This window comes from Diplotaxodon limnothrissa, linkage group LG16 (assembly GCF_057381915.1).
Source record: "Diplotaxodon limnothrissa isolate DT_005_m linkage group LG16, D_limnothrissa_male_GT1.1, whole genome shotgun sequence".
In the NCBI taxonomy this organism is placed as follows: Eukaryota; Metazoa; Chordata; class Actinopteri; order Cichliformes; family Cichlidae; genus Diplotaxodon; species Diplotaxodon limnothrissa.
The window spans coordinates 38,170,935-38,195,195 of NC_140611.1; the positions used below are offsets into that span (position 1 = coordinate 38,170,935).

Consider the following 24,261-nt stretch of genomic DNA (forward strand, 5'->3'; position numbering starts at 1 on the left):
ACTGTAAATATTATTATATAACTTTTTTTTTTTTTTACTGCAAATATCCGTAAAAAGCTATGGAAAGTTGCATTTTTTTACATTAAATTGCTGTATAATTGACAAATATATTTGTTTTTTTCTATCATGATTTTGGTAAAATAATACGTTGTCTACCTTAGAAATTAGGGTTACAAAACCAGTATACCGTATTGTCTTTTACAGATTCCACATTTTTTACACGGTATATTCCTGGCAACCACAGCTGCCGGTATTTTACCGTAAATTTGACATTTTTTTTTTTTACAGTGCACCAAGCACTAATAAACTGGTGTCTCCTTCCAAGACTCGGGCGTGGTCGGATTAAGCCTCAGGTGAGGCACATGATAGGCTGGACGTACGGTTTGGGACAAGGGCAACATGTTGTCTTACGTGAGCACAGAGGTTTATGGCTAAAAAGAAATGAAATCATTTTTAAACATAGCGATTGAGAGCGAGGGCAGTATTCGTGTAGCCCTCCAGTTGGGCTTTTTGATGGATGGAAGGATGAGGAAACAGGGGAAAAAGAGAAAGGCATATTTGAGAAACACTGAAAGGCATGCTGAGCCAAACTTAAATATTTATATTGGAAAAAGACGAGCTTTCACTGCACACTGAGCCCTACCTGCATATACACACAGGCATCCGCAACCAACCTGGACCGCATCCTAAGTGTTTCCATGTGTGAGATCTCAGAGAGAAGGGAAGGAACAGATAAACTGAGCTGTCCTGAAGTAAACAAATCCCTGTTGTGTGGTTAAAATAGTTTAGATTGCTCAACACTTAACAGTAGAACATCACTGTGAGCTGCAAACTTGGCCTTTTGTCTCTGCTAAAGCATAACCCCGAACCGAGAGCACAGCTGCAGGGCATTCGGCTTCTCCGCCGTGGTGGACAATTGATTTTTTGTCGCTCAGCCTGGTGCATTGTGTTATCAGACACTCTGGAACATGGTGTGGTGCAAACATTTAGAACAGCTATCCCTGCAGGATCTTAAAACTGATTGCTGTTTATTTTTACATCCCGGTTCTTCTGTAGACGTTGTGCACTACCTGAGTCTGTTGTGCACTGATTAGATGGACACAAGTTTGAGTTTTTAAAGATGAGAGAGGAAGAAATCACAAGTATAAAAACAGAGAAGAGAAGGTGGGGACTCTGGAGAGATGGAGTGTGTCTGTGTCTTGTTGCAGGAGCCTTGGCAGGACACAGTGAAACCTGCAGAAGCCACAAACATGAACAAAACCTCTCGCAAACCTTTTTTCCATTTCTGCTTTTCCATAAAAAAAAAAAAGACTTTGGACAACCCGGTTAGAAAAACAAAAATCACAGTGACGTGTGCAGCTCTTTCCCAGTATCTGAAAACTATTAAAACATAAAATTACCCAATCTGCATACTAGTTATTGTTACTGGAAGCGGCATTGCATTCATAACCACTTTCATTTCTTCAGTGAAATGAGAAAAGGCAAGAGGAGCAGGGAGAGAGAACAGTGGGTGTAACTGAGGACACATCCTGCAGATCACATGAAAGTGTCTGGACTCAGGCCATGGCCCACATGTGAATGCAATCAGCAAAGCTGGACCTAACACACACACACACACACACGCACGCACGCACGCACACAGACTTGGCTAAATCTGAATGACTTGCTGGAAAACACCTCCAGAATGTCTTTAACAAGGACGATCAGCAGCGCTCCCCTCCAGGGTGCCACTGTAACGACTGACGTGTGTTTTCCTGGTCCAACTTCTCCGCGTGTCAGTGACTGACAAAGGAAAAGTTCTTGGCCATTAGTCGCCTGTGCATATTGCAACACTCGTCATAAAGTCACAGCCAGAGTTAAAGCTTCCTACATGGAAATTTAATGCTGTACGCTTTGCCAACATTCAATCCACATTTGCACCGGGATTTCTCACTCAGGACGACGTGCTCTGTTCTTTGGACAGTCCGTCAAACCCTCCCTGCTCGACGTACTTCCCCACATCCTGCAGAATTTCACACAGCACTCTTTTAGAGTCCATATTTTTAATAAAAAGACATAAACCGTACATAAAAGATACATGAGGCCAATGTAACATTATTCTGTGAAGCCGCGAGCAGAGCCATTTATGCCGTCGTCGTCTTGGTGACATGATAGGCAGGCGGTGGCGATCAGGCCAAGAAACTGCAGGAGAAGTTCACGGTCACAGCAAATCAGCCACACGCTGCTCTTTCCTCCTTTTTTAATCGAATGGGGATCATAATTTGCAAAATGAACACTGTGCAGACACTCATCGTGATCTGAGCCCATTGACTTCTGATGAGTCGCCCCCTGCTGACCATGAGAAAGAGTGCATGTTTGTGGCTCTTCTTGCAGAGCTGCAAGCCATGCTTATCCTTCATTTACAGTCTGCGGTGAAAAGCAGCATTCATCAGCCACGAGTGAGGCTCCTATCGTGCTAATCATTGCCGTTTTGTTGGAACATAATAATAAGGAAGCATAATTTGTGTCGCAATCTGGTTGGCGGTATTTTAAGACTTCCGTGATCCCGAGAGCAGCAGCAGCAGCTGAATAAAAATAACGCTGTTATTAAGCACTCGGAGGCTCCGGACAAAGGCCGCTTTCACTCTGTGTCTGTGTTTGTCATTGTCTCCATTATTTTCCTCAAGCACCCCGCCCATAACAATGTAGTTATCAAATGTGATGAGAAACTAAGCATGTATTTACACAACTAAAACCAAACTCACATCTTTGTGCCAAACAGGTGGTGTGTGTGTGTGTGTGTGTGTGTGTGTGTGTGTGTGTGTGTGTGTGTGTGTGTGTGTGTGTGTACATACGTGCCTGCCAACAGCTAGGTGTGGAGTGAAAGAGATGAGAGTGTAGCAGATGTTCTGATAGCTCACTCATTTAAAACATGAACAAAACTGGCAGCGTGCGAGCTCAGAGTTCAGATCCAACAGTCGGGGTTACGAGACCTAAATTACACGTTGCCTCCGTAGCTAGCGTGAATGATTAGAATGAGTCCCGCAATAATATTCTGGCTTTTGTTTCTGTTTTTGCACCGAAAGTTTGGCACAATAATGAGATGGTAAACGACATGATTGCGTTCCCCCTAAGAGCCTCGGATGTGTAATTTTGGATTTCTTCATTGCAATTGTGCGCTGAGATTGTCTCTCTCATGTGAGGAAATTGTTTTACAGCCCTGTGGCCAGGTCAGCGTGCTTCACTGTAAAAGGAAAACAACGCAGGGGCAGTAATGGAAAAGCAGTTTCCTTTTAAATTCGTTAAAGCTGCTGCTATGACTGACAGTGTGTTACACTGTCTTTGTCTTATAGTAATTGTGAGTACACTGTATGCACTGTTGTGAAGCATCTCAGTGAGGACGAAGGCTGAAAAGTTTCTATTTATATCAAAAACTACCAGGAAGCAAACTCGATTCACTCAATAAAAAACTGTGAGCTGAGCTTGAACAGGCTCAGTATAGACGAAGTTCAGTCCCCAGAAAAAGAGAACAGTGTTAGCTGCATGTTAAACTGGCTGCTTGGATCGATGCGTTCCCGGGAATAAGTGTAAATGTTTGCGACTGTGTTGGAGAGCGTATGACGGCGATACGCTGCTTATTTATTAATGAATTCATTAATGCAAGCCCACTATTTCCTGAGCGGCGAGACAGGCGGGATGCGATTCGACTATTTGTGCTAAAGTGTGAAGAAAAAAGGGGGAATCCTAATTATAGGTGCAGCTGTCTCTGTTTATATTTGCTGAATCTAGAGTTTTGCTGATGTGGAAATGTTCCTGAAAAGGTCACAACAATGCAAAGCTTTGGAGTGTGAGGATGTCAGTGTGCATCTCCGTGTTTCGCTAAACAAAAGAAGATTAAGGATCCTTTTTTAAAACGTGTAACTGTGTGCACGTCAGCTCGGTGAGAAGGACGAACGTGAATGTCTGCGACTCTCTGACTTAGGTGTAAACAGCTGTGTTCACTGGACTGAAACTGATGCACCGTTGAATATTTAATATTTAATCTTCTTTTACAACAACCGGTAGAACAAAAATGTCACGGTTCTGGGTCCGTTGGACCCAGTATTTTGAGTTTATTATGTTTTAGTTTGCATCAGGGATTGTTTTCTTGTTCTCTTGTGGTGTTTATGATTATGATTATTATTTGAGTTTCATGTTTAAGGATTTGTTCTCTGTTGTATCTCACGTTTAGTTTAGTTCAGGTTCCATGTGTCATTCTGTCTGTCTCTCAGTGTCAGGTCTGCGTCTTGGTGTGGTGTTCTCATTTCCTGTTTTATTGTGAAGGTCTGGGTCTCATGTGAGTGTGTTCAGTTTTACCTCTGTCTCGTCTTGTTGATCATTCCCAGCTGTGTCCACCACCTGTGTGTAATTCCCCTGTGTTTCTCTGGGTGTATTTAAGTCATGTCCTCCGTTATTGTAGTTGCTGGTCCGTCTGTGTATCTACCATGTCTCACCCGTGTGTTCTCCCTGCTGTCCATCATCATTCTCCTCTGCTCATTCTCATTCAGGTTTGTGCTTTGTAGTTTTAGTTGTTTCCCAGTATAGTTTAGTTCTCCGTGTTGCCGTTTGCCTCTCCTTTTGTGTCCAATAAATCACCTTTTACACCTTCACGACTGCCTGCGTGTGGATCCTCCTTTTCCTTTTCTACACGGCTCTTCTCACTCGCCGTGACAGTACGGACCAGCCAGATATGGATCCAGCGGCATTCACCCCACCCACAGAACTTCGAAAGCTCATAACGGACTCAGTGTCAAAACTAATCAACCTGTGGCTCGAGCATGAGGGAGAAGCGTTTCTCTACGTTCTGGAAGTCAGGCTGCAACAGCTTATTTCTGATTATCCCTGGCTATTGGACTCACTGCACCCGCTCGTGCAAAACTTCATCCTCCACGAACTACACCTCCAACCCCCCGCCGCTATTGCTTGCCCGCTCGCTTCAACGGAGGACGTGCCGTCCGTACCGCCGGATGAGGAGTTACCCGGCCCATCGGAGCCGTCTCCACGGAGGAAGCGACGTTTGCGCCGCCGGCGCGGCACCCCACAGCCGGAGTTCAGAATGTCAGAGCAGCCGGCTGTGGTGAGTGAAAGGGACACTTTTGTTGACTCTGTTGCTTCTGTGACTGTTGTTTCTGGGACTATTTTTTGCGTATCTACTGAGGATAACAATGATTTTTCTGTCTCACCCATGGCCACTGCTTCAAAGACTGTTTCTCCTATGCCCACGCTCTGTGTTTTTCCTGATAATGTTCTCCCATCCACACTTTCACCACAGTTTAACGTTGGGTCTGCAGTACAGTTATCAGTTCAGCCAGCAGCCCAGCTGCCCTCAGTTCAGCCAGCAGCCCAGCTGCCCTCAGTTCAGCCAGCAGCCCAGCTGCCCTCAGTTCAGCCAGCAGCCCAGCTGCCCTCAGTTCAGCCAGCCACTCCACCACCTATTACAACTTCGCCACCTGTAGCTCAGTTGCCACCAGTTCAGCAGCCTACCCACTCGTTCATTCAGCCTCCATCCTCACTGTCTCGTTCTAAGCAGGGAACACACTTCACCACAATATCTGCTGGTTCTCTTAAGCTGGCCATGTCAGAGACAGTTGCTCCCTCTAGGGCCTCCCCAGAGGCTGGGTGTCAGTCACCAGCCAACTCTGGACCCCTAGAGGTCAAGACGCCAGCGCCAGCAGCCTCACCGGAGAACTCACCAGAACAGTCTCAGCTCTCAGCACCCCTTGAGAGTTCAAGTGAGTTCACCCGTCCGCCTCCGTCCTCTGCTGAGTGTATTAGGGAACACTTTCAGCCCTCTGAGGACTGCATCCCACTGTTGCTGCCTGAGTCTAGCCACTGTGCTGCTCAGTCCCAGCCAGTGTCCACACTGGCGGAGGTCTCCGTACCTGCTGCTTCAGTGTCTGTTTCCACTGGAGGGCCAGAGGAGCCCGTCCAGCCTCAAGTTTCGTCTGCTGGGGGTTCTGGAGGACCCAGCCAGCCTCATGTTTCGTCTGCTGGGGGTTCTGGAGGACCCAGCCTGCCTCAAGTTTCGTCAGCTGGGGGTTCTGGAGAACCCAGCCAGCCTCAAGTCTCGTCTGCTGGGGGTTCTGGAGGACCCAGCCAGCCTCATGTTTCGTCTGCTGGGGGTTCTGGAGGACCCAGCCAGCCTCATGTTTCGTCTGCTGGGGGTTTTGGAGGACCCAGCCTGCCTCAAGTTTCGTCAGCTGGGGGTTCTGGAGAACCCAGCCAGCCTCAAGTCTCGTCTGCTGGGGGTTCTGGAGGACCCAGCCAGCCTCATGTTTCGTCTGCTGGGGGTTCTGGAGGACCCAGCCAGCCTCATGTTTCGTCTGCTGGGGGTTTTGGAGGACCCAGCCTGCCTCAAGTTTCGTCTGCTGGGGGTTCTGGAGGACCAGCCAGCCTCATGTTTCGTCTGCTGGGGGTTCTGGAGGACCCAGCCAGCCTCAAGTCTCGTCTGCTGGGGGTTCTGAAGAACCCAGCCAGCCTCAAGTCTCGTCTGCTGGGGGTTCTGAAGAACCCAGCCAGCCTCAAGCCACGTCTGCTGGGGGTTCTGGAGAACCCAGCCAGCCTCAAGCCACGTCTGCTGGAGGGCCCGAGGAGCCCGTCCAGCCTCATGCCACGTCAGCTGGGGGTTCAGGAGAACCGCACCAGCCTCATGCCACGTCAGCTGGAGGGTCCGAGGGGCCCGTCCAGCCTCGCGTCTCCGCTGGAGAGTCCGAGGGGCCCATTCAGCTGCCTGCTGCTCCATCAGCTCCGCCCACGCCGTCGTCTGGTCCAGCCTCCGCTCCGGCTTCGGCTTCAGCTTCAGCCTCGTCTGGTCCGGCCTTCACTTCAGCCTCGTCTGGTCCGGCCTTCACTTCAGCCTCGTCTGGTGGGCCTCCAGAACTGTTTGCCCGTTGCCGTGTGCACGGTCGGCCGTCTGAACTGTTTGCCCGTCGCCGCCGTGTGCACGGTCGGCCTCCTGAACTGTTTGCCCGTCGCCGCCGTGTGCACGGTCGGCCTCCTGAACTGTTTGCCCGTCGCCGCCGTGTGCACGGTCGGCCTCCTGAACTGTTTGCCCGTCGCCGCCGTGTGCACGGTCGGCCTCCTGAACTGTTTGCCCGTCGCCGCCGTGTGCACGGTCGGCCTCCTGAACTGTTTGCCCGTCGCCGCCGTTGCTGTGTGCATGGTCGGCCCCCTGACTGTGTTATGGACTAGTGCTCAGTCGTGTTTTGGTTCTGGACTCTTGTGCTCCTTTTTTTTTTTTTTTTTTTTTTGTTTGGTCTCTGTCCCTCCTTCCTGGGCCCCCTCCGCCCGCCCTGGTCTGGTGCTCGGTTTTGTTCTGTTTTCTGTTTGGGGCTGTCGGGAGCCAGCCCTTGGAGGGGGGGTACTGTCACGGTTCTGGGTCCGTTGGACCCAGTATTTTGAGTTTATTATGTTTTAGTTTGCATCAGGGATTGTTTTCTTGTTCTCTTGTGGTGTTTATGATTATTATTTGAGTTTCATGTTTAAGGATTTGTTCTCTGTTGTATCTCACGTTTAGTTTAGTTCAGGTTCCATGTGTCATTCTGTCTGTCTCTCAGTGTCAGGTCTGCGTCTTGGTGTGGTGTTCTCATTTCCTGTTTTATTGTGAAGGTCTGGGTCTCATGTGAGTGTGTTCAGTTTTACCTCTGTCTCGTCTTGTTGATCATTCCCAGCTGTGTCCACCACCTGTGTGTAATTCCCCTGTGTTTCTCTGGGTGTATTTAAGTCATGTCCTCCGTTATTGTAGTTGCTGGTCCGTCTGTGTATCTACCATGTCTCACCCGTGTGTTCTCCCTGCTGTCCATCATCATTCTCCTCTGCTCATTCTCATTCAGGTTTGTGCTTTGTAGTTTTAGTTGTTTCCCAGTATAGTTTAGTTCTCCGTGTTGCCGTTTGCCTCTCCTTTTGTGTCCAATAAATCACCTTTTACACCTTCACGACTGCCTGCGTGTGGATCCTCCTTTTCCTTTTCTACACGGCTCTTCTCACTCGCCGTGACAAAAAACACACAGGAGCAAGGAGGAAACAGGTCGGAATGACTGGATCGTTTTTGGATCGTTATCCTCACATCAGTTAGGATGGAGGCCGTTTAAGACGCGCACAAAGTGAAATTTAATAATGCTCACTTTCTCTAAGCCACTAAAGACGTACAATTATCTTAGTGTGTGGTTGTGTGTTGTAGTTTGGATGGTTACTGTGCTGCACACGTGAAGTGGAAGTGAACTGTTATCGTGTGTAATGCACGGATTACAACCAGAAGGCAAACATCTGGCGCGCACACATCGAAAGCCAGACCAGCAGACAACCAGGGCAAGCACAACCGCAGTGATGTGCATCTGCACTACAGTCATGGAGATGGTGGTGCAGATATGGAGTGCACGATTATCACACACGTAGTTTATGAACAGCATAACCAGTGCGCTCGTGTCAGACGTTACTTCTGTTTATGCATATTTTACTTTTTCTTATGGCCAAAAAAAGCAGCTCTCCCCGGGTCCTCCCCGGGTCCTCGTTGTTAGGTTTGTGTTACGCTTGAACCAAAAGGTTTAACTGGAAAAACTGTTAAATATAAGCAGATGGAGTTTAATGGCTTTGACTGCATATTTAATGTAGTATAGGTGAGTCAAACATAAGGCCCGGGAGCCAAAATCGGCCCACCAAGGCCATAAATTTTAGACTTTTAATTGTATTGTCACAGCTTTCCCTGCTGATAAAGAGTCAGTAAAGTCCCCCATGGCCTTTCATACTACACAAAGGTAATTAACTAACAGATAACCAATAAACGCCAGAAAAAATCCTAGTTTTCACCATCTACTATAGAAATGCACTTGTTTTGGTGTTTTTTTACACAGAGAAAAAACATTTTCTGTGCATTTAAAAAACTTTGTGCTTTATAATCACAGGACTGTCTGGGTAACGAGCTCCCAGAACTTTTTCTGTAGTTTCACACTTCAGCTGAACGAGTCGTGCTGACTGGTTTCTTTCATTTCCTACAGCAGCATTTCTTTATCATGTAGAATAACTGAGACTGTTGAACTTGCACTTTGTTGTATTATGTCAGAGATTAACTGTGTCGTTAAACTTTTTACACTTATGTGGCCCACGATGTCCAGTGACATCTCTGTTCTTGTTTCATTGAAGGAGAGACTAAAAGTTTAAAGAGGCTTCATGAAGAGTTTGAAAATATCGAGTGCAAAGACGTAAATCACCACATGCTACAGCACATCGATGGTGTCATGTCAGGACTCAACACCTCCTGAAACGCCGTGATTTTCCTGTATAATCTGCATTATTCTCCGTCCACGGTTACTTGTTAGAAGCTGTATTAAGAACAGAAGAGGCTGCCCTTCTGTCCCCATCATCACCGGCCTCCTGGTTAGGCCTGACACATCTGGGATATAACGTTCCCCTCGGGTTCCCCCCTCTCTCTCTGTTGGAAACCCAAATGGACACACACGTGCTCAGAGACACAGAGTTGGAGCCATCGGTCGCAGCAACAACCCCCTTCGTGTCCACTGGGAACAGGTACGTGTCATTTCCTGTTCTCGTCTTCACCTGTCACAACCTGACTGAAGCAGTAAAATCTGAAAACGCTGGAAGCAGAGAGCACGGGGAAGGAGAGGACTGGTCGTAACAGCAGCAGGTATAGAGGTCTGGTTATGAAAACACAACTCAACTGCTGTTACTGTGTATTACTGTGTAATAACTGGCTATCTAAAGGACACGATCATATTATCATGCATTCAAACATCCCAGCTTTAATAACATTGGATCCATTGTCTCTGCTTCATCTAGTGGAAATTTAAACAGCTCATTATTACTGCTCAAGTTAAGCAGAAGAAAAAAAGTGTCAGGTTTGTACAATGGATTGCTTTAATGCTTAAATTATTGTCGAGCTGAAAAAAAAAAATGCTTGCCACAGCTAACAAGGTCCATGCAACGCTAGCATATTATAATAAATTGTAGTTACACAGCTCAGTAAAGTGGCACACAGAGTAATGGTCCACATTCATCACTTTACACACACTGCACACTAAGAAGCACTCCTGATAAACAACGGCTTCCGCTAAAATATTAAAAAACACAACAGGAAAAGGAAAACACCAAAGTTCACCTAATCCTTCACGACACACTAGCAACATGCTGCTAACATAATGGGCTGGGAACACAATATAGTCCACAGCTGGCCACTATTAGTAAAAGTCCCATGACCTAGACATGTTAATCCCTGTCCAGACATGTGGAAAACCCTCCCGCAGAGCAAATGATTAACTTTAACCGATATGTTGGAGAATCCATGACAGAAGCACAAATACTACAGTTATTCATATATATGTACGTTTGTTTGGACACACACACAGGTTTGTTATCTTAGTTGCTCTGAAAATCACAGAGCTCTTCACAAGCAAACAGAGGGAAGAACCAAAGATCACAGTGCAGCTATTATTAAGTTTAAGAGTTTCAGAGCCTAAGAGCTGCTTTGGGAAACATAAAGGGTTCAATAGTCATTTCAGCTACATGTAAAGCTCAGCAAATGATCTCAGGATAGATAAAGAAACACTGCCGGGTAAAGAGTACTCTCCTGGAGGTCAGCGTGTTATTATCCAAGTGCATCATGCAGAGAGGACTTGAAGAGGGAAATGCAGAAGGTTCAGCACAAGGTGCAAACCAGTGTTCAGTATCAAAAGCAAGACAAACCCCATCTGGAAGCACCCTTCATAATGATGGGCCACCAGTCTTTACTGATGATGCATAAGAAGAAAGAACCACTGGGATGAATTCTCAAGTGTAGGGACAAACTTCCTGCTCATATTCCACCAAATACAGCAAAGTTGCCTGGACAGGCAGTACAGATGGATGATAACCCACAAATACAGTGAAAGCAACTGACACATTTTTGCAGGTCCACAGGTTCTGGACAAAGAATGTGCCATCAAGTATTTAAAATGTAACATCTGGTTTCATATGACACGCTTGAATCCTTGAATTAAAGCTGAGATTCTGGCATTGTAGTGAAAAAATCCAAGTCCAGCACCAGGAAAACTGTGTCGCTGTAGCGTGCGTACATATCAGAGCACAAAGCCACACACAGGGCAGATAAAAAGACGACGAGGACAAAGACAAAAATCTCTGATTTAAAGAGCACGTGTTTGGTTTTGAAATATGATCGTTTAATTTATCGTATATGTGCAGATGTATTCCACTTTCATTCCTGCATTATCCACGCATGCAACTTTATTTCATCTGTGTGTAGTTTGTCCTATCATCCACGTGTGTGCGCTCCTACCGGGCAGGTCACAGCCGAGAACCTCCATCCTCATGCCGATCCCGGCGGGCGACCATCTCTCTGGAAAGACTCGGATGTGCTGAGTCACTATCTCGTCAAACCTCCGCACCTCGGGAGTATCGTAGTGGCCGTTGCCCTCAAAGATCTGAGGAAGAATGTGAAAGGTGAGCACGAAACAGTTTCACTGCATTTGATGCTAAATTCTTTGACATCGTTTCAAAGGCAGTCAGCAATACATTTTTGCCTGGTGCCCAAATCTGTTTGACCATTTTAAAAAATTCCTAAAACAACAGAAAATCCAGTGGAGGCAGTCAAGTGTTGGTATTTCACTATCCCGCCTGATGAGAAACCAATAAAAAAATGGAAGTCTTGATAAATAAGACACTAACTAGCATTGTTTCCCCGCCCAGAGCGACATGTGTCAAAAAAACAACAGACAGAAGATGTTTCCTTTAATTTCCAAATCGTCTTTGAGGCAGAAGAAGCCTCTGGCAAAAGCACAAGATTTATTACAAGCTTCATACAGACAAGACTACAGCGATCCTTTCAAAAAACGTGGGCCGTGAAAGTTGTACTATTGGTTTCATTAATTGAACTGTATCCTCTGTGTTCCCCATTTCTGAAATTTTAAAAACCGTAAGATGAATTTCCCAGGACGCTCATTTAAAAAGACAGGCAGATGAGAGAAAACAGGATTTTAGCATCAGGAGAAAATCCAGGCACTCAGTAGTACTATTAAAGCGTTTTAAGACATAGACTCAGAAAGCAGAACAAAGTTTAAAGTGCCCGTCTCGCAGTGCGTTAGACGCCAGCAGTGCTGAGTGGTGATGCAGGAAAGACATTTTTAATTAACACCCATGAGAGACAAATAGAGGATGAGAGACGAAGAGAGGGAGAGCGCAGGACTCGGGGAGAGGAAGACACAGAAGCACGAAGAATGACGAGCGAGGTGATTAAATTGAATTATTATCGGAGCCGAGGCTGTAATAAAGCGGCGTTTTCGCGAAAAATGACAAGAATGAAAAAGACAAAGACGAGGAGAAAGAGAGGGAGACGGGGGGAAAGGCTCGGCTGAGAGACGGCTATAAATAACTGCAAATGAGTGAGAAGTGACGGCGGACCAGAGGACAGAGGGGGCCCCCGTTTGTGTCAAAAACAAGGAGAGAGTGTGTGTTCTCCTCTACCTTAGCAAACCCAGTCTTGCTGTCAGTGATGTAGGTCCAGTCTTTGCCATTCGAGCTGTGAGCCAGTTTGTACTTCCTGACAAATGCTCTGTTCTCCGCACTGCCCTCCAGGCCTCGTGCACCTTGGGTAATAATGCCACGCACCATCTTGGGCACACCGAGGTCCACCTGCAGCACACAAAACAAAGTTAAACAAAGTTATTATTGCTCGCTCGCCCTCTGCGCCATGGAACCGATCAATTTCCAGATCCCCTGCCCATTGTGGCAACTGTGACTTTCCCGAGCATATAATCAATCAAACGTTGGTTTTCCATTGGGGAACTTTTAATAAGATTCAGCCTTTGGAAATGGGTTCTTCTTTCTATTCAATAGCAGTTAATGACCAAGGTCAGTTCACAAATGCAATCTAAACGATGGCTGAAAACTCCATCAGTGTTTAGAGACCCTGCTGTTGTCACGTGTGTCATTTTACAGTAATTTTGTGGGTTCGGTGGATGTTGTGATCGCCAGTGCAGGTGTGGAAAAGCCCGGCCTGCAGTATTTGATTGACCAAACCGTAGATTACATTATAAAAGACAGATGTGGATGCTTTTTTATGGCTCCTTTAGTTGCAAAAACAAGTCTCTGGGAAACTGATCCCACCCCCGCTTGATTTATCACTTCAGACGACCTTTTCTGATGTTCTGACGTTTATGGTCTCAGTGTCTGGTTTCAAGTGTTCTCCGTTATAAACTGAAGTGCGTTCCTATACTGTGCTGCCATTAAGAGTAAAATTTATGACAAAGCAGGTTTTGGTCAACGTCGTGGCTTCCTTGTGATTGACAGCTCACCCCTCGCCGCTCACACACAGTTTAAAAAAATCAAAAGACAGAGCAGAATGATGCTAGGCTATAGCGACATACCTGCAGCCACTCTTCTCCAACTATGGGTTGCGTTGGGTTGGGAAACCAGCCTGATCGACTGGCCACCAGCCTGGCGGCCCCCATGGAGCCGTGGATGTCCCTCATGGAGGACGCAGTGATTTGCGAGTCAGGAAGCAACCCAGACAACATGCCCTGCAGCTCTGAGCAGGGGGCATCTGATAGATCAGAACACAGAGAGGAAGGAGTGCTTAATGCTACCGCTGAGGATTTTTTATCAAGTTTAAGGCAGGAAAGATGATTTCTATTTATTCTGCCAGCTTATTACAATCAGTGCACAAAACAAACATTGATACCCCTCATTTCTTTTCGTTTTGTTAATAAAAGAAAAGCAGTTTGGGAACGTTTTGGAAAACATTCCCGTCCTCTGACTCAGTGCCTCAAACATCAGTCAGCAGCTAAAAACATTAAAGCAGCAACAACACTGGTGCTAAATGGTTGATTTTATGAATTTAAAGTTTGATGCAGTGATGTGCTCTCCTGTCCTCTGCTGTTACAGCTCACTGTATGTTTACCGCTGGGAATTTCATGCTGCATATGAAACTAGTTATGTAATATTAGAGGCTGCCCGGAAGCTAAAAATCTGAAATCCTCTGGAGTAATATACAGCACTCGGTTCTTTATATGTCGCTCGTAAGAAACAACTGCAGCAACTTATTGAACGATATGCAAACATACATGGAAATAGAGTCTATAGGGCAACAACGGAGTTTGCACAACGCTTGAAAATCAATATTTGGTATGTCGCAAAATCGATCAATGCAGAGCAGTGTCACAAACCACGGAGGCCCCAGAAAAGTGCAATCAAACGTTGAGTTTATTAACAGCCCGGAGAAAACATCAACATATGTCTTCTGACCAAAATACATGTTGTGGACACTTATAAAGCAGTGGGGTACACGCCCCCCCCATGGCGTCAATGACAGATTAAAATAGGTTCCTGACATGAGTCACAGTTAATCGTACATCTTGTACATCTTTAATAGCTATAAACAGACATAGAACTTCTCATTTTGATAACACCTTCCATACAAGGTGAAAATCTTAAGCCCTCAGGGTCTCTGAGGCTAATTCTTGACTCTGCTCATCTGTTACCAAGTAGAATAAAATGCAACAGGTTTGCAACAAGAAGCTGGAAACATTTGGGCCTCTGCTCAGGCCTATTCCTAGATTATATGTATTATATGTACTGTAAGCATGCAGTTATCCTTCTATGTTCTAGTTTCCCTCAGCATGGATCACCTGGACAGTCACGGCAGTGAAGCTTAAGACCCTTAATGAACCGAACATCAACTCAAAATAGGCACAGATATGCAATGTGCATAAAATACTTCTAACCGTACTTGTAATAAAAGTTAACATAATGGAAGGATCCTCAAATGGACATCTTCAATAAACAACTGTAATGCAGTATCTGTAAGAAATATTATTAAATGGAATGATGCTGTAAAGAATGTTATTAATGCAGTTATAATGATGCAGATTATATGGCAGCAATAAAAGAATTTCTGTATCTCCACATCCCTCTTTTGACATTCCAAAAGGACACCACACCTCGTGTTGTATCACTCCTCGGCCCACTCTATGGCATCTAAGTTCCTCAGGTAGATTGAATCCACCCGTCCAAACACGGATGCCACCCAGGACTCCACTGGGTTTCCGATACCTGAGTGCTCATGCATCGTTTTAGACAAATTTTCCGGCCCTCCAGAGCTCGGGTTACTGAGCCATCTGGAGCAGTATTGTTGGGGATAAAGGTACAGCACATGTCGACCACCTTCCTCGTTAAAAAGGCTTTCTTCTAATTTCCCTGAGGATCTTCAGGAACGGTTCTCCAGGCTTCCTGAAGGACATTTAAAGCTCTTTTTGGATGTTTCTGTCTTTGTGTCCTCTGTCAGGATGATCCTACACTGCTTCAGTAATGCTGAGGTCCGAGTCCTGGGGAGACCCATCCATGACTGAAGCTCCACTGTGTGTTTTTTCAGCTAGGATATGCCTTCACTGCACTGGCACTCACTGTTGGACCGCTCTCCTGACCTCCTGCGTACATACTGACAACGACTTGAACTGGAAATGTCCAATTTGCATTCATCGCTCCATCAGACCTGTAGCCACAGTCAGTCCAGTCCAGGACACACCACTTCTTCTTCAGTCCGCCACTTTGGTCCAGTTTTCTTAAATTTTTAAGGACACACTGCACACCAGGCTGAGATATGCCAAGTTTCCAGCTAATCGCACTTTGGGAATCACCTTGTTGGTGCAAAAATCCAATTTCATGTCTGTCAAACTTTGTTATTTTTTATTGAGCCAACTAAAGACATTTCTTTAGTTGAATTTTGGGACAGGCTGCTAGTAACAAAGTAACAAAGACAGAAAATACAAAGACACATTTGCACAGGACTGTATCTGGTAAGTAATTTGGACATAACGGGCCATAATCTGATATTTTCATGATTCTTCAAACGATGCTGGACTGTCCAAACTGTTCTCCGTCTGCAGGCTCCTGCTACACCAAAGCATCTGTCTTTTAACAATCCTTCATAAATGAACGTCGCTTTCAGGTCTGGAATATTTTGGCGACACTGTTTGATCTAATCTGGGAGCAAAATCTTGTGTTTGTGACACAAACAACAACTTGTGTGTTACGCGGCGCGGTGCCTTTGAGCTGCTTTCCATCAGCCCATTTCATTATTTTGCCTTCCTGCTGCTGCAAAGTTGATGCATAATTTTAACCTGCCTACCAAAGGGGGATTCTTCATGGGGAATTGAGCCAGAGAACTCTCAAATGGGAGCACTTAATGAAAGCATGTTGGAGATCAAAGGGATACTGTTTATTACACTGACAAATGGTTTTTAGTCCGACAAGCATCAAAATATGGTACTGCCATGAATAATGACGAAACACAAAAGGAACCAAAAAAACCAAAGTGACCAGTTCTGATCTGGGACGAAGACAAGAGCGATGGAGGAAAGGAAGACAAAGGTGAGGAGGAGGAGTTAGAGGACAAAGGGACGATAAAGAGATAGACAAAAGGTCAAACGGGGAGATGGACTGAAAAGGCAGCAAGTGAATAGGAAAGGGTGAGAAAGAGGGAGCGAGGGAGATGCAAGTGGGAAAGAGAGAGAGCCGGCTGACAGTGAAGGTTGACGGTGATTGATGGTGACATTCTTCAGGTCTTCACGGAGATGAATGTTTAATGCCGTGACGTTTGTGCCTCAGAATGGTAAATAATGAATCAACAATAAACAACAACAGCTCCAGCCAGGCTGGATGGCTCCTTCGAGCTCTACAGCAGACATGAAAACCGATTAGCTAGAAGGAAACGCTGTTCCCCTGTCATTTATTTTGTGTTTCTTATTTCCTGCATCAGTGTATTTTAGCAGCTCCTTTAACGTAGGAGTGCAGCATATCACCTCTACAGATAGCATAGCAGAAATAGTTTCAGCTCTCAAATGCACGCACATGCACACAGCAGTCGGACAGTAAAGGTCTCTCAGAAGCCCATTTCCTCTCACGTATGCTCTGATGTTTCGCCCACACACAGGTGAACACAAACTCCCACTGTGCCGTTTCTGATAACGGGGTCTCACAAGTACGGCGCCGAGGCGCTACTTAGCTGATGCATACGCACAGCTGGACGCACACGTGTGTAGTTTCTACAAATACACACGCTACACAAGCCCTGCTGGGAAAAATAGTAAAAGGTGCTAAAAATAAATGATTGATAAGTGCTGCGGTGCTAAAATAAAATGAGATTAAGGGAGAAGCGATGGAGGGAGGAAGAGCAGGGACGGGAAGATTTAAAGAAGGGATGCTGGAAGAAGGAATGGTGGCTGTCAGCAAAGGTAAAAGAAGGACAGAGGAAGAAAAACATACTGACGAGAGAGAGACGGAGGAAAAAGTAGAGCAGAAGACATAAAAGTGTGATTTAAGTTAATGACATGTCAGTGACTGACTGCTTTATGTCTGCCTTTATAGGCTTGTGTAGGGCATTATCACATTCCCCCTGGCAGTGTGTTTGACTGTGTGTTTGCCTGCATGTCTGTGTGCTCAGAAAAGATACTGCATGGCCATTAGCAGGTATGTTTGGGCTTTTTCAGCAGGTTATGGACATTTTCCCTGAAACTGCAGCAGAACAGTTTCTGCTTCTCGCCACGAGCCTCGGAAATATCAAACTCTGACATCCCTCGTTACAAAAACCAGCCTTGAAAGTGTCAAGACTTTGCATATAAACTCAATGTTTTTCTCATGATGGATGACAGGAATCGCAAGGTGGCAGGGATGAGCAAAAGGCAGGGCGATGCCCCAAAAAACGGGGGTTTTATATGCTCTCACTCCTGAAAGCAGTGAAAAAGGCAGAGTGATATATAATGCAATTTCAGGTGTTAAAATAGAGTAAAAAAATAAAAACACAGGCAAGATACCTGATATATTCCACATCCCTGTCTATCTATCACACACACACACACTCAGTATCATATTGTTTCGGTGTGATTGTGATTTGTGTGGGTGCTGAAATAGCCCTCCTGGATAAGAGCATATCTGTCCCTCTCAATGGCCGCTACGATGGCAGCAGAGAGAGGCCCTAACCTAATAATGATACAGTGGAGCGGGACACACATGCACACAGATATGCTCAAATGGATTGAAACTCTCTGTCTTTTACCATATACGCACAGACGCACACACAAACACAGACAGTCTAATTAAGTTTTATCTATTTATAGTATTGAGCTGATTATGCTGGTTGAAATCGTGTTTGTTTGCCAGGGCTGCAGATGAAAGCTGAGAGCCTGTTACTCTCTGATGTTATCACCCACACATCACACTCTAGTATTATTCTATTAGGGCTGAGTGTGTGTGTGTGTGTGTGTGTGTGTGTGGGGGAGACAGAGAAGGGGTGTATGTATATGAAAGGGCAAGAGTGCACACGAGGGTGGGTGTGTTGCACACATGTGAAAAGGAGAAAAAGACAAGAAGGCGGCATGAACAGAATTATGAATAGGAGTTAATGGATGGACAAATTACAAACCTGTTTATTATTAGATTATACAAATAAAGAAAAACCTTCCACATATTCCTGCACTTGACAAACTGACTTCTGTGTTTTCGCTGGAATCCCAGGAGGAGGTTGACCCCTGTCCCGAGAAAGTCTGAGAAACTCCGCAGGAAAAAAAAGCACCATCTGTCTTACCCGTGATCTGACAGCCGTAGAGCTCGAACCGCAGCGCAATGCCGTTCTTCCACGTCTGAGGTTTAATCCGCACGAAGCGGGCCAGGACCGGCTGTGGGATTCGATTGAGGACCACCTCCGTGGCGTCAGCGTTGGCATGGAAAACCTGCAGACAGAAAGGAACATTTAGAAGTGCGACGTTTGGAGTCCGTCTGCAGAACTGGAGCTCAGTAAGGATAATGGGAGACAGCCCAATATTGCTGAGTCACACTTCTATGAGCTGCATACAGCGATGTGCAAAAGTCATCTCTCTTTTATTTCCTTCCAATGAGCCAGACTTTGTCTTTTTTTTAAATGCTCTTGAGCCAAAGTTCTCCGGCTTCCTGAAGGACATTGGCTGCTTTTCACTCATTTTCAGTCTCGTCCTTTTGCCTGATCCAATTTCAGAGAAATGCTTTTTTGCTTGTTTTTTAAGCTGCTTAATCCTGACCTATGAATCATTGACACATGAAAAAGTCGTCTATTTCAGGGAATGAACAAGAAGAGGCAATGTAGCAAAGAACTAGTTTTAAGTCGTATCTTTCGGCACGCTACGAGAGCCATCTCTCGAGCGCGGTGGAGGCTCTTTTGTGATTTGCTGCTGCATTTTAGCCACCGGTGTTGGAGATCTTGATAAAACTGATTTTGATCCAACATGCAAAACCATGTAAAGAGTGTCTGAATGCCAACAGCTTCCTTTTTTAGCACAACAATGATCCCAATACTCTGGCAGTGCTGTGAAAACAAACACAGTGGAACATGATCAGTCATGGACTGGTCTCTGCAGAGCTCAGACATCAACATCATTGAAGCAGTGTTGAATCAGAGAAAGGTACAAAAGGCAGAAACAACCAAAGAAGAGCTCTGAATGACCTCCGAGAAGCCTGGAGAACGACTCCTGAAGACTATTTAGAATTGCACAAACTCAGTTGTTGCTGTATTTCCATGTATGTTTGCAAAATATACAGAAAATGAGGGCGGCTTAATATTCGTGCACAGTACTGCATACACATGATAATAATAATAAAGGTTATCTTATCTTATCTTATCTTAAATCCCAGCTATTCTGTACAGCAGGATTAACCTTCAAATGTTTTAAACTGTTAATTTAATTTTACACATTGGCCAAATAAACTGAAATTATTGTCCTTTTATCAGCTCACAGATATTTGAGTTGAGTTTTTTCTCTTCTTTGGTTAATTTCTGTTAAATAAATAATGACACAATCTAATATTGTTGATATTAATCCGATGCTGTATGCACTTGACCTGCTGAGGACCACGTGATCATTTGTGTCCTGATATGTAAACTCTTAGAAGTGAAAGTGTGAGACCATGGAAGACCAACAGAGGGGCCTCTGGATGTCTGGAGTTTTGATCTCCTCCATACCCGCTTCACACCCCGGAGGACGGGGCTGTGGCCCCCCCACACACTCCCTAGCAGATCATTACATGGAGAAACCTTTGGAATACAAGCGCGCTGATCCACACAGGTATGCACACGGGTGTTCACTGCTCGTAGACCCAAATTACACCTTTCTTGGCTGCTACTTCGAAGCACATCTGTCCTGCGTGCTGCACAACAACATTGAATATTTAGTATTTACTGCTGTTTACACTTAGCTAGATTAATGCGATGGTGTTGTGTTTAGTATGTTGCTTTGTTTTTTTTCTGCTTGTTTTCTATTCTTCTCTCAACAGGTGATCCAGGAGATTTTTTTTTTTTTTCTCCCCCCCTTTCTCACTGTCCCTCTCCCCTTCTGTTTTTCCTTTCCTTCCTCTTTCTTTCTCCCTTTCCTATCCCTCACTCATGTCTGTCCCGTCTGTAACATCTGAAAATAAAATATAATAAATAATAAAAACAAAGATCGACCAAATGGACCAATACGGCAATGCCACGATGATCCATTTGGCAAAGTAAATCCATTGGGTATCCTTGTTGGTCTTCAGACAACAATTCTGATGGCTAAAGAACCAAATGGGACAGGCGGAAAAAAAAAAAAAGAAGTGAAAGTGTGAGCACTTTCTTTTCCCCTGACTGTAAGTGGTAGAAAGATGACACATATGATACAACCATCTAGTTTCTTTAAACCGTGGCATGATGAAAAACAATAATCTTTTGCTTTGTAGTTAAGTTTACGCCTCTGTCCACAGCTGTGATTCAAGACAACACTTAATGAAACTTAATGTGAGGTGAAAAGGCAGCAGATTAATGTTTCTCCTCTACGTGATTACATAAAGCCACAAAATTAATAAAGTGACTGTTCACCGAGGAGGGAAGGGGTGCAAAGGTTCACTCACACACTCACACACACTCTGAGGGCATGCAGTGTGCAATAAATCACGGGCGTAAGTATGTGGGAGAGCATCCTCTTCTCACGTCCTCTCGACTCAACCACACACACACACATGCAGGAAAACAGCATGAAGAAAAACACATCGTAACCCCCCGATGCACAAACACACACACGGCATGCGCTAACACACTGCGTGCAGACACCACTGTCCCCCCACATGCATGTAATGTGTCTCTGCTCTCACACGGTGCCCTCTGAGCTCTGAGCACACAAGTTCAGATAAAAGGAAACTGAATGCAAGCTAGAAGGACCCTTTTTGTCTTTGACATCAAGGCTTTATATCTCTGTCTATCTGACAGTCTCTCTCGCCAACAGCCATCTCCGCTGGTCTCCCAGCAGGACAGAACAGCTGGGGTTCTGCTCTCTCATTTCCTTTTCTCCCTTCGTTTCTGTCTTTTTCTCCGATGTCTCTATCTCGTCTCTCGCTGATGATAAACGGCTGTAAATTCAAGGAAGATAATCCATGCTGTTGTTTCATTACAGGAGCAAATAAGCCTCTTTTTCCTTAACACTCTTTCTATTATGTTACATTAATGCTGAAAACATCATAGCGTGTTTATTACACAGAGCGGTGAGCCTTGTTCAACAGAGCCAAAGGCATTGCAATTACTTGCTTGGCTACGCATTTATAGATGTTTGCCTTGTTTTAGGTGTGTGTGTGTGCGTGTGAGCGTCTGTGTGTGTGTGTGTGTGTGTGTGTGTGTGTGTGTGTGTGTGTGTGTGTGTGTGTGCGTGTGAGCGTCTGTGTGTGTGTGTGTGTGTGTGAAAGATAAAAATCACTTTTTTCTTCCTGTCTACAATCCATTGAACAGCAGGACTCGTCAGGGGTGACAAAATATGGATGAAAGGAGTTTGTGACTTGGAACAGAACAGAAGCAGGCCACCAGGCCAGCTGGGAATTGAACCCGTGACCCAGTGGGTGTACAGCACAAAGTCGGCCTCTGTGAACTCACGCCCTTACAAAAGCATTCATACTAGAAACTGTGACCTGTTAAATGATGGAAAAATGCCTACAGGCCCCAAAGACTTAATGGGATTGTGGTAGCAGACTGTAATTACAAGTGTGTGTGTGTGTGTGTGTCAGGGTGTGTGTGTCACTGTGTAAAAGTGTAATTATGAAGTCTCACTCTGAGGAGTTGGGGGCTGGCGGGTGCTTTCTGATTTCCCAGGGTGCCCACTGAAACATTTTCAGTGGGCACATATACAATCACACATACTTTTACGTGTGTGTGGATACTTCTGCACACGTGTATGTTTGCGTGAAAGTCTAACCTGCAGCTTTTTTTGCAGCTTAACGTTTGCACAAACAGTGTTTGGCTCCGCGGAGCTGTGAGCAAGAACTTTGACACGAACTTGGTTCTGTTACTGTTTCAGTTACCAGCTTCGTTCAGGGTCATCAGGGATGCATCGCGTGCTGCAGCGCGTGCTGCAGCTTGTACCTGCGCGTGCTGCAGCTGAGCTACTGCTGTCACTGTCTTCATCAGGACTGTGAACTTATATCTTTACCACTTGCAGGGTCACGGGGCAGCTGGAGGCTATCCTGGCTGATATTGGGAAAAATATGGGATACAGCTGCCCGTCCTTCACAGGGTTAAGACACAAACCATGCACACTGCAGAATCAGTTCAGAATCATGCGGGAGATGATTCAGGAGAAAGCCAGAACACCTGGATTTAACCTGCTCGGACACAGGGAGACCTTAGAGGCCAGCCATTCTAGCTGTCAGGCGCCTCTCCTGGTAAGAAATAGCCCCATAAATATTTATAACCTGACCAGCTTGTTAAAAATTTAATATGTTTTTCTACACGTAGGCCATATTTTATGCTGCCACGTTTGTTAAAAGTCAAAATATGTGAACTTTTGATTGTGTGGACGGGTGCCTGCCCGCACATCAGTCTCATAATAAAGTGAATTTTAAGAGCAGGGACACTTCAGAATGAAACATCTCAAAGATGACACACACACGTGAGTTTGCGCACACATGCAAACAAAAATATCGCATTCCCGTAACGGCTCCCAGGTCGTGGCTCCGCAGCGAGACTCCACAGAGAGGTGTAAGGGGATACGCAGCGTCCCTGAGGTCTTAAACCAAACTAAATACACTGTTAACAGTCTCAGTCTAAAAGGCTTCAATAACAATCAGCTAATGGACTACACCTGCAGCCCAGCTCAGGTTATTAAGCCTGTGTTTGTGTGTGTGAGAGAGTCTGTCTGCATTTGTAAATGGGCTGATGTTTCCACCAAGGTAAGAAGACAAGGGAAGCTGATACTGGCAAAGAGTAGGGTGAACAGATGCTCCTCCCCCCTTTGTCTGTCTCCAACACACACACACACACACACACACACACACACACACACACACACACACACACACACACACACCTACAAAAGCAAACAGAAATACTCTTAACAAAATAACATAAAGAGAAACTTCAAATAGTACTTTTATTTCTCAGTGAAGCTCAAAGGTGGCCGACATGAAGTGAATACCATTTTTCCTTCATTTACACACACCTGCTCCGCTGAATAACAATAGAGTTCTGGGTAGCAGATTCTGGTTTGCAGGCAAAAGGCAGCGAATCAGATCTAGCGAGTAACTACAGGAAAGGCGACTGACAAACGAGTGCGCTCACCTCACGGGAAAGTAAAGAACACGCAAGGCCACAGTCAGTCAGCCAGAGAGGGCCGGCACAGACGCGCTGAATTATTCAAATGTCTGTGCCGAGTGTGCGTCGTGTGCATGTGCATGCGTTGAGTTATAAAATAATAAAACACCCCCCATCTCCTCTCGTTCCATCAAAGAAGGCCAAACACAGGCACATGCTGGCGCACACGGAGACTTCGGGGAGGTAACCTGTCTTTGACAGCTGAATCTGAGCGCGTGTGTGTGTGTGTGTGTGTGTCTGTGTGTGTCTGTGTGTGTGTGGCAGAACAATGCACAAATCTCACAGACCAAACGACACACGGCACCTTCGTAATATCCCCTGTTGTCCCTTTTCTCGCTTTTTCTCCGAGCTTTTCTTTCTTCATTTGTCACAAACTCTTTTCTCCTGCTCTGCGCTGACCCGGCCCTCCCTTCTGCTTTTCCCTCACCTCCCTCTACTCTGTCGCTTTATTTTCCTTCTCTCTCCTGACATCTTTCCAGGCTGTGTTGCTGAGACCTCTGAACTATCCAGAGGGATTTGTGGTCAACACCCCTGTCTGCTATTCTCATTATTCCCCCTCTCCTGCTTCATCCATCTATCCCTGTTTCTTTTGCTCCATGATTCCCCTATGAACACTTCTT

At 45.4% G+C, this 24,261-nt stretch overlaps 1 protein-coding gene across 3 annotated transcripts in view; it reads right to left on the bottom strand.

Moving 5' to 3' along the window:
* The window catches only part of LOC146616659 (neuropilin-2-like), a 99,093-nt gene that overhangs the window by 32,290 nt on the left and 42,542 nt on the right, over window positions 1-24,261 (bottom strand). For all 3 annotated transcript variants that reach the window (XM_085374871.1, XM_085374869.1, XM_085374870.1), the window contains exons 8-11: window positions 18,602-18,746; window positions 13,389-13,564; window positions 12,487-12,654; window positions 11,303-11,447 (exon numbers count right to left, since the gene is read on the bottom strand). In XM_085374871.1, the coding sequence (XP_085230997.1) occupies window positions 11,303-11,447; window positions 12,487-12,654; window positions 13,389-13,564; window positions 18,602-18,746 (634 nt within the window). The remainder of the gene's footprint in view (window positions 1-11,302; window positions 11,448-12,486; window positions 12,655-13,388; window positions 13,565-18,601; window positions 18,747-24,261) is intronic.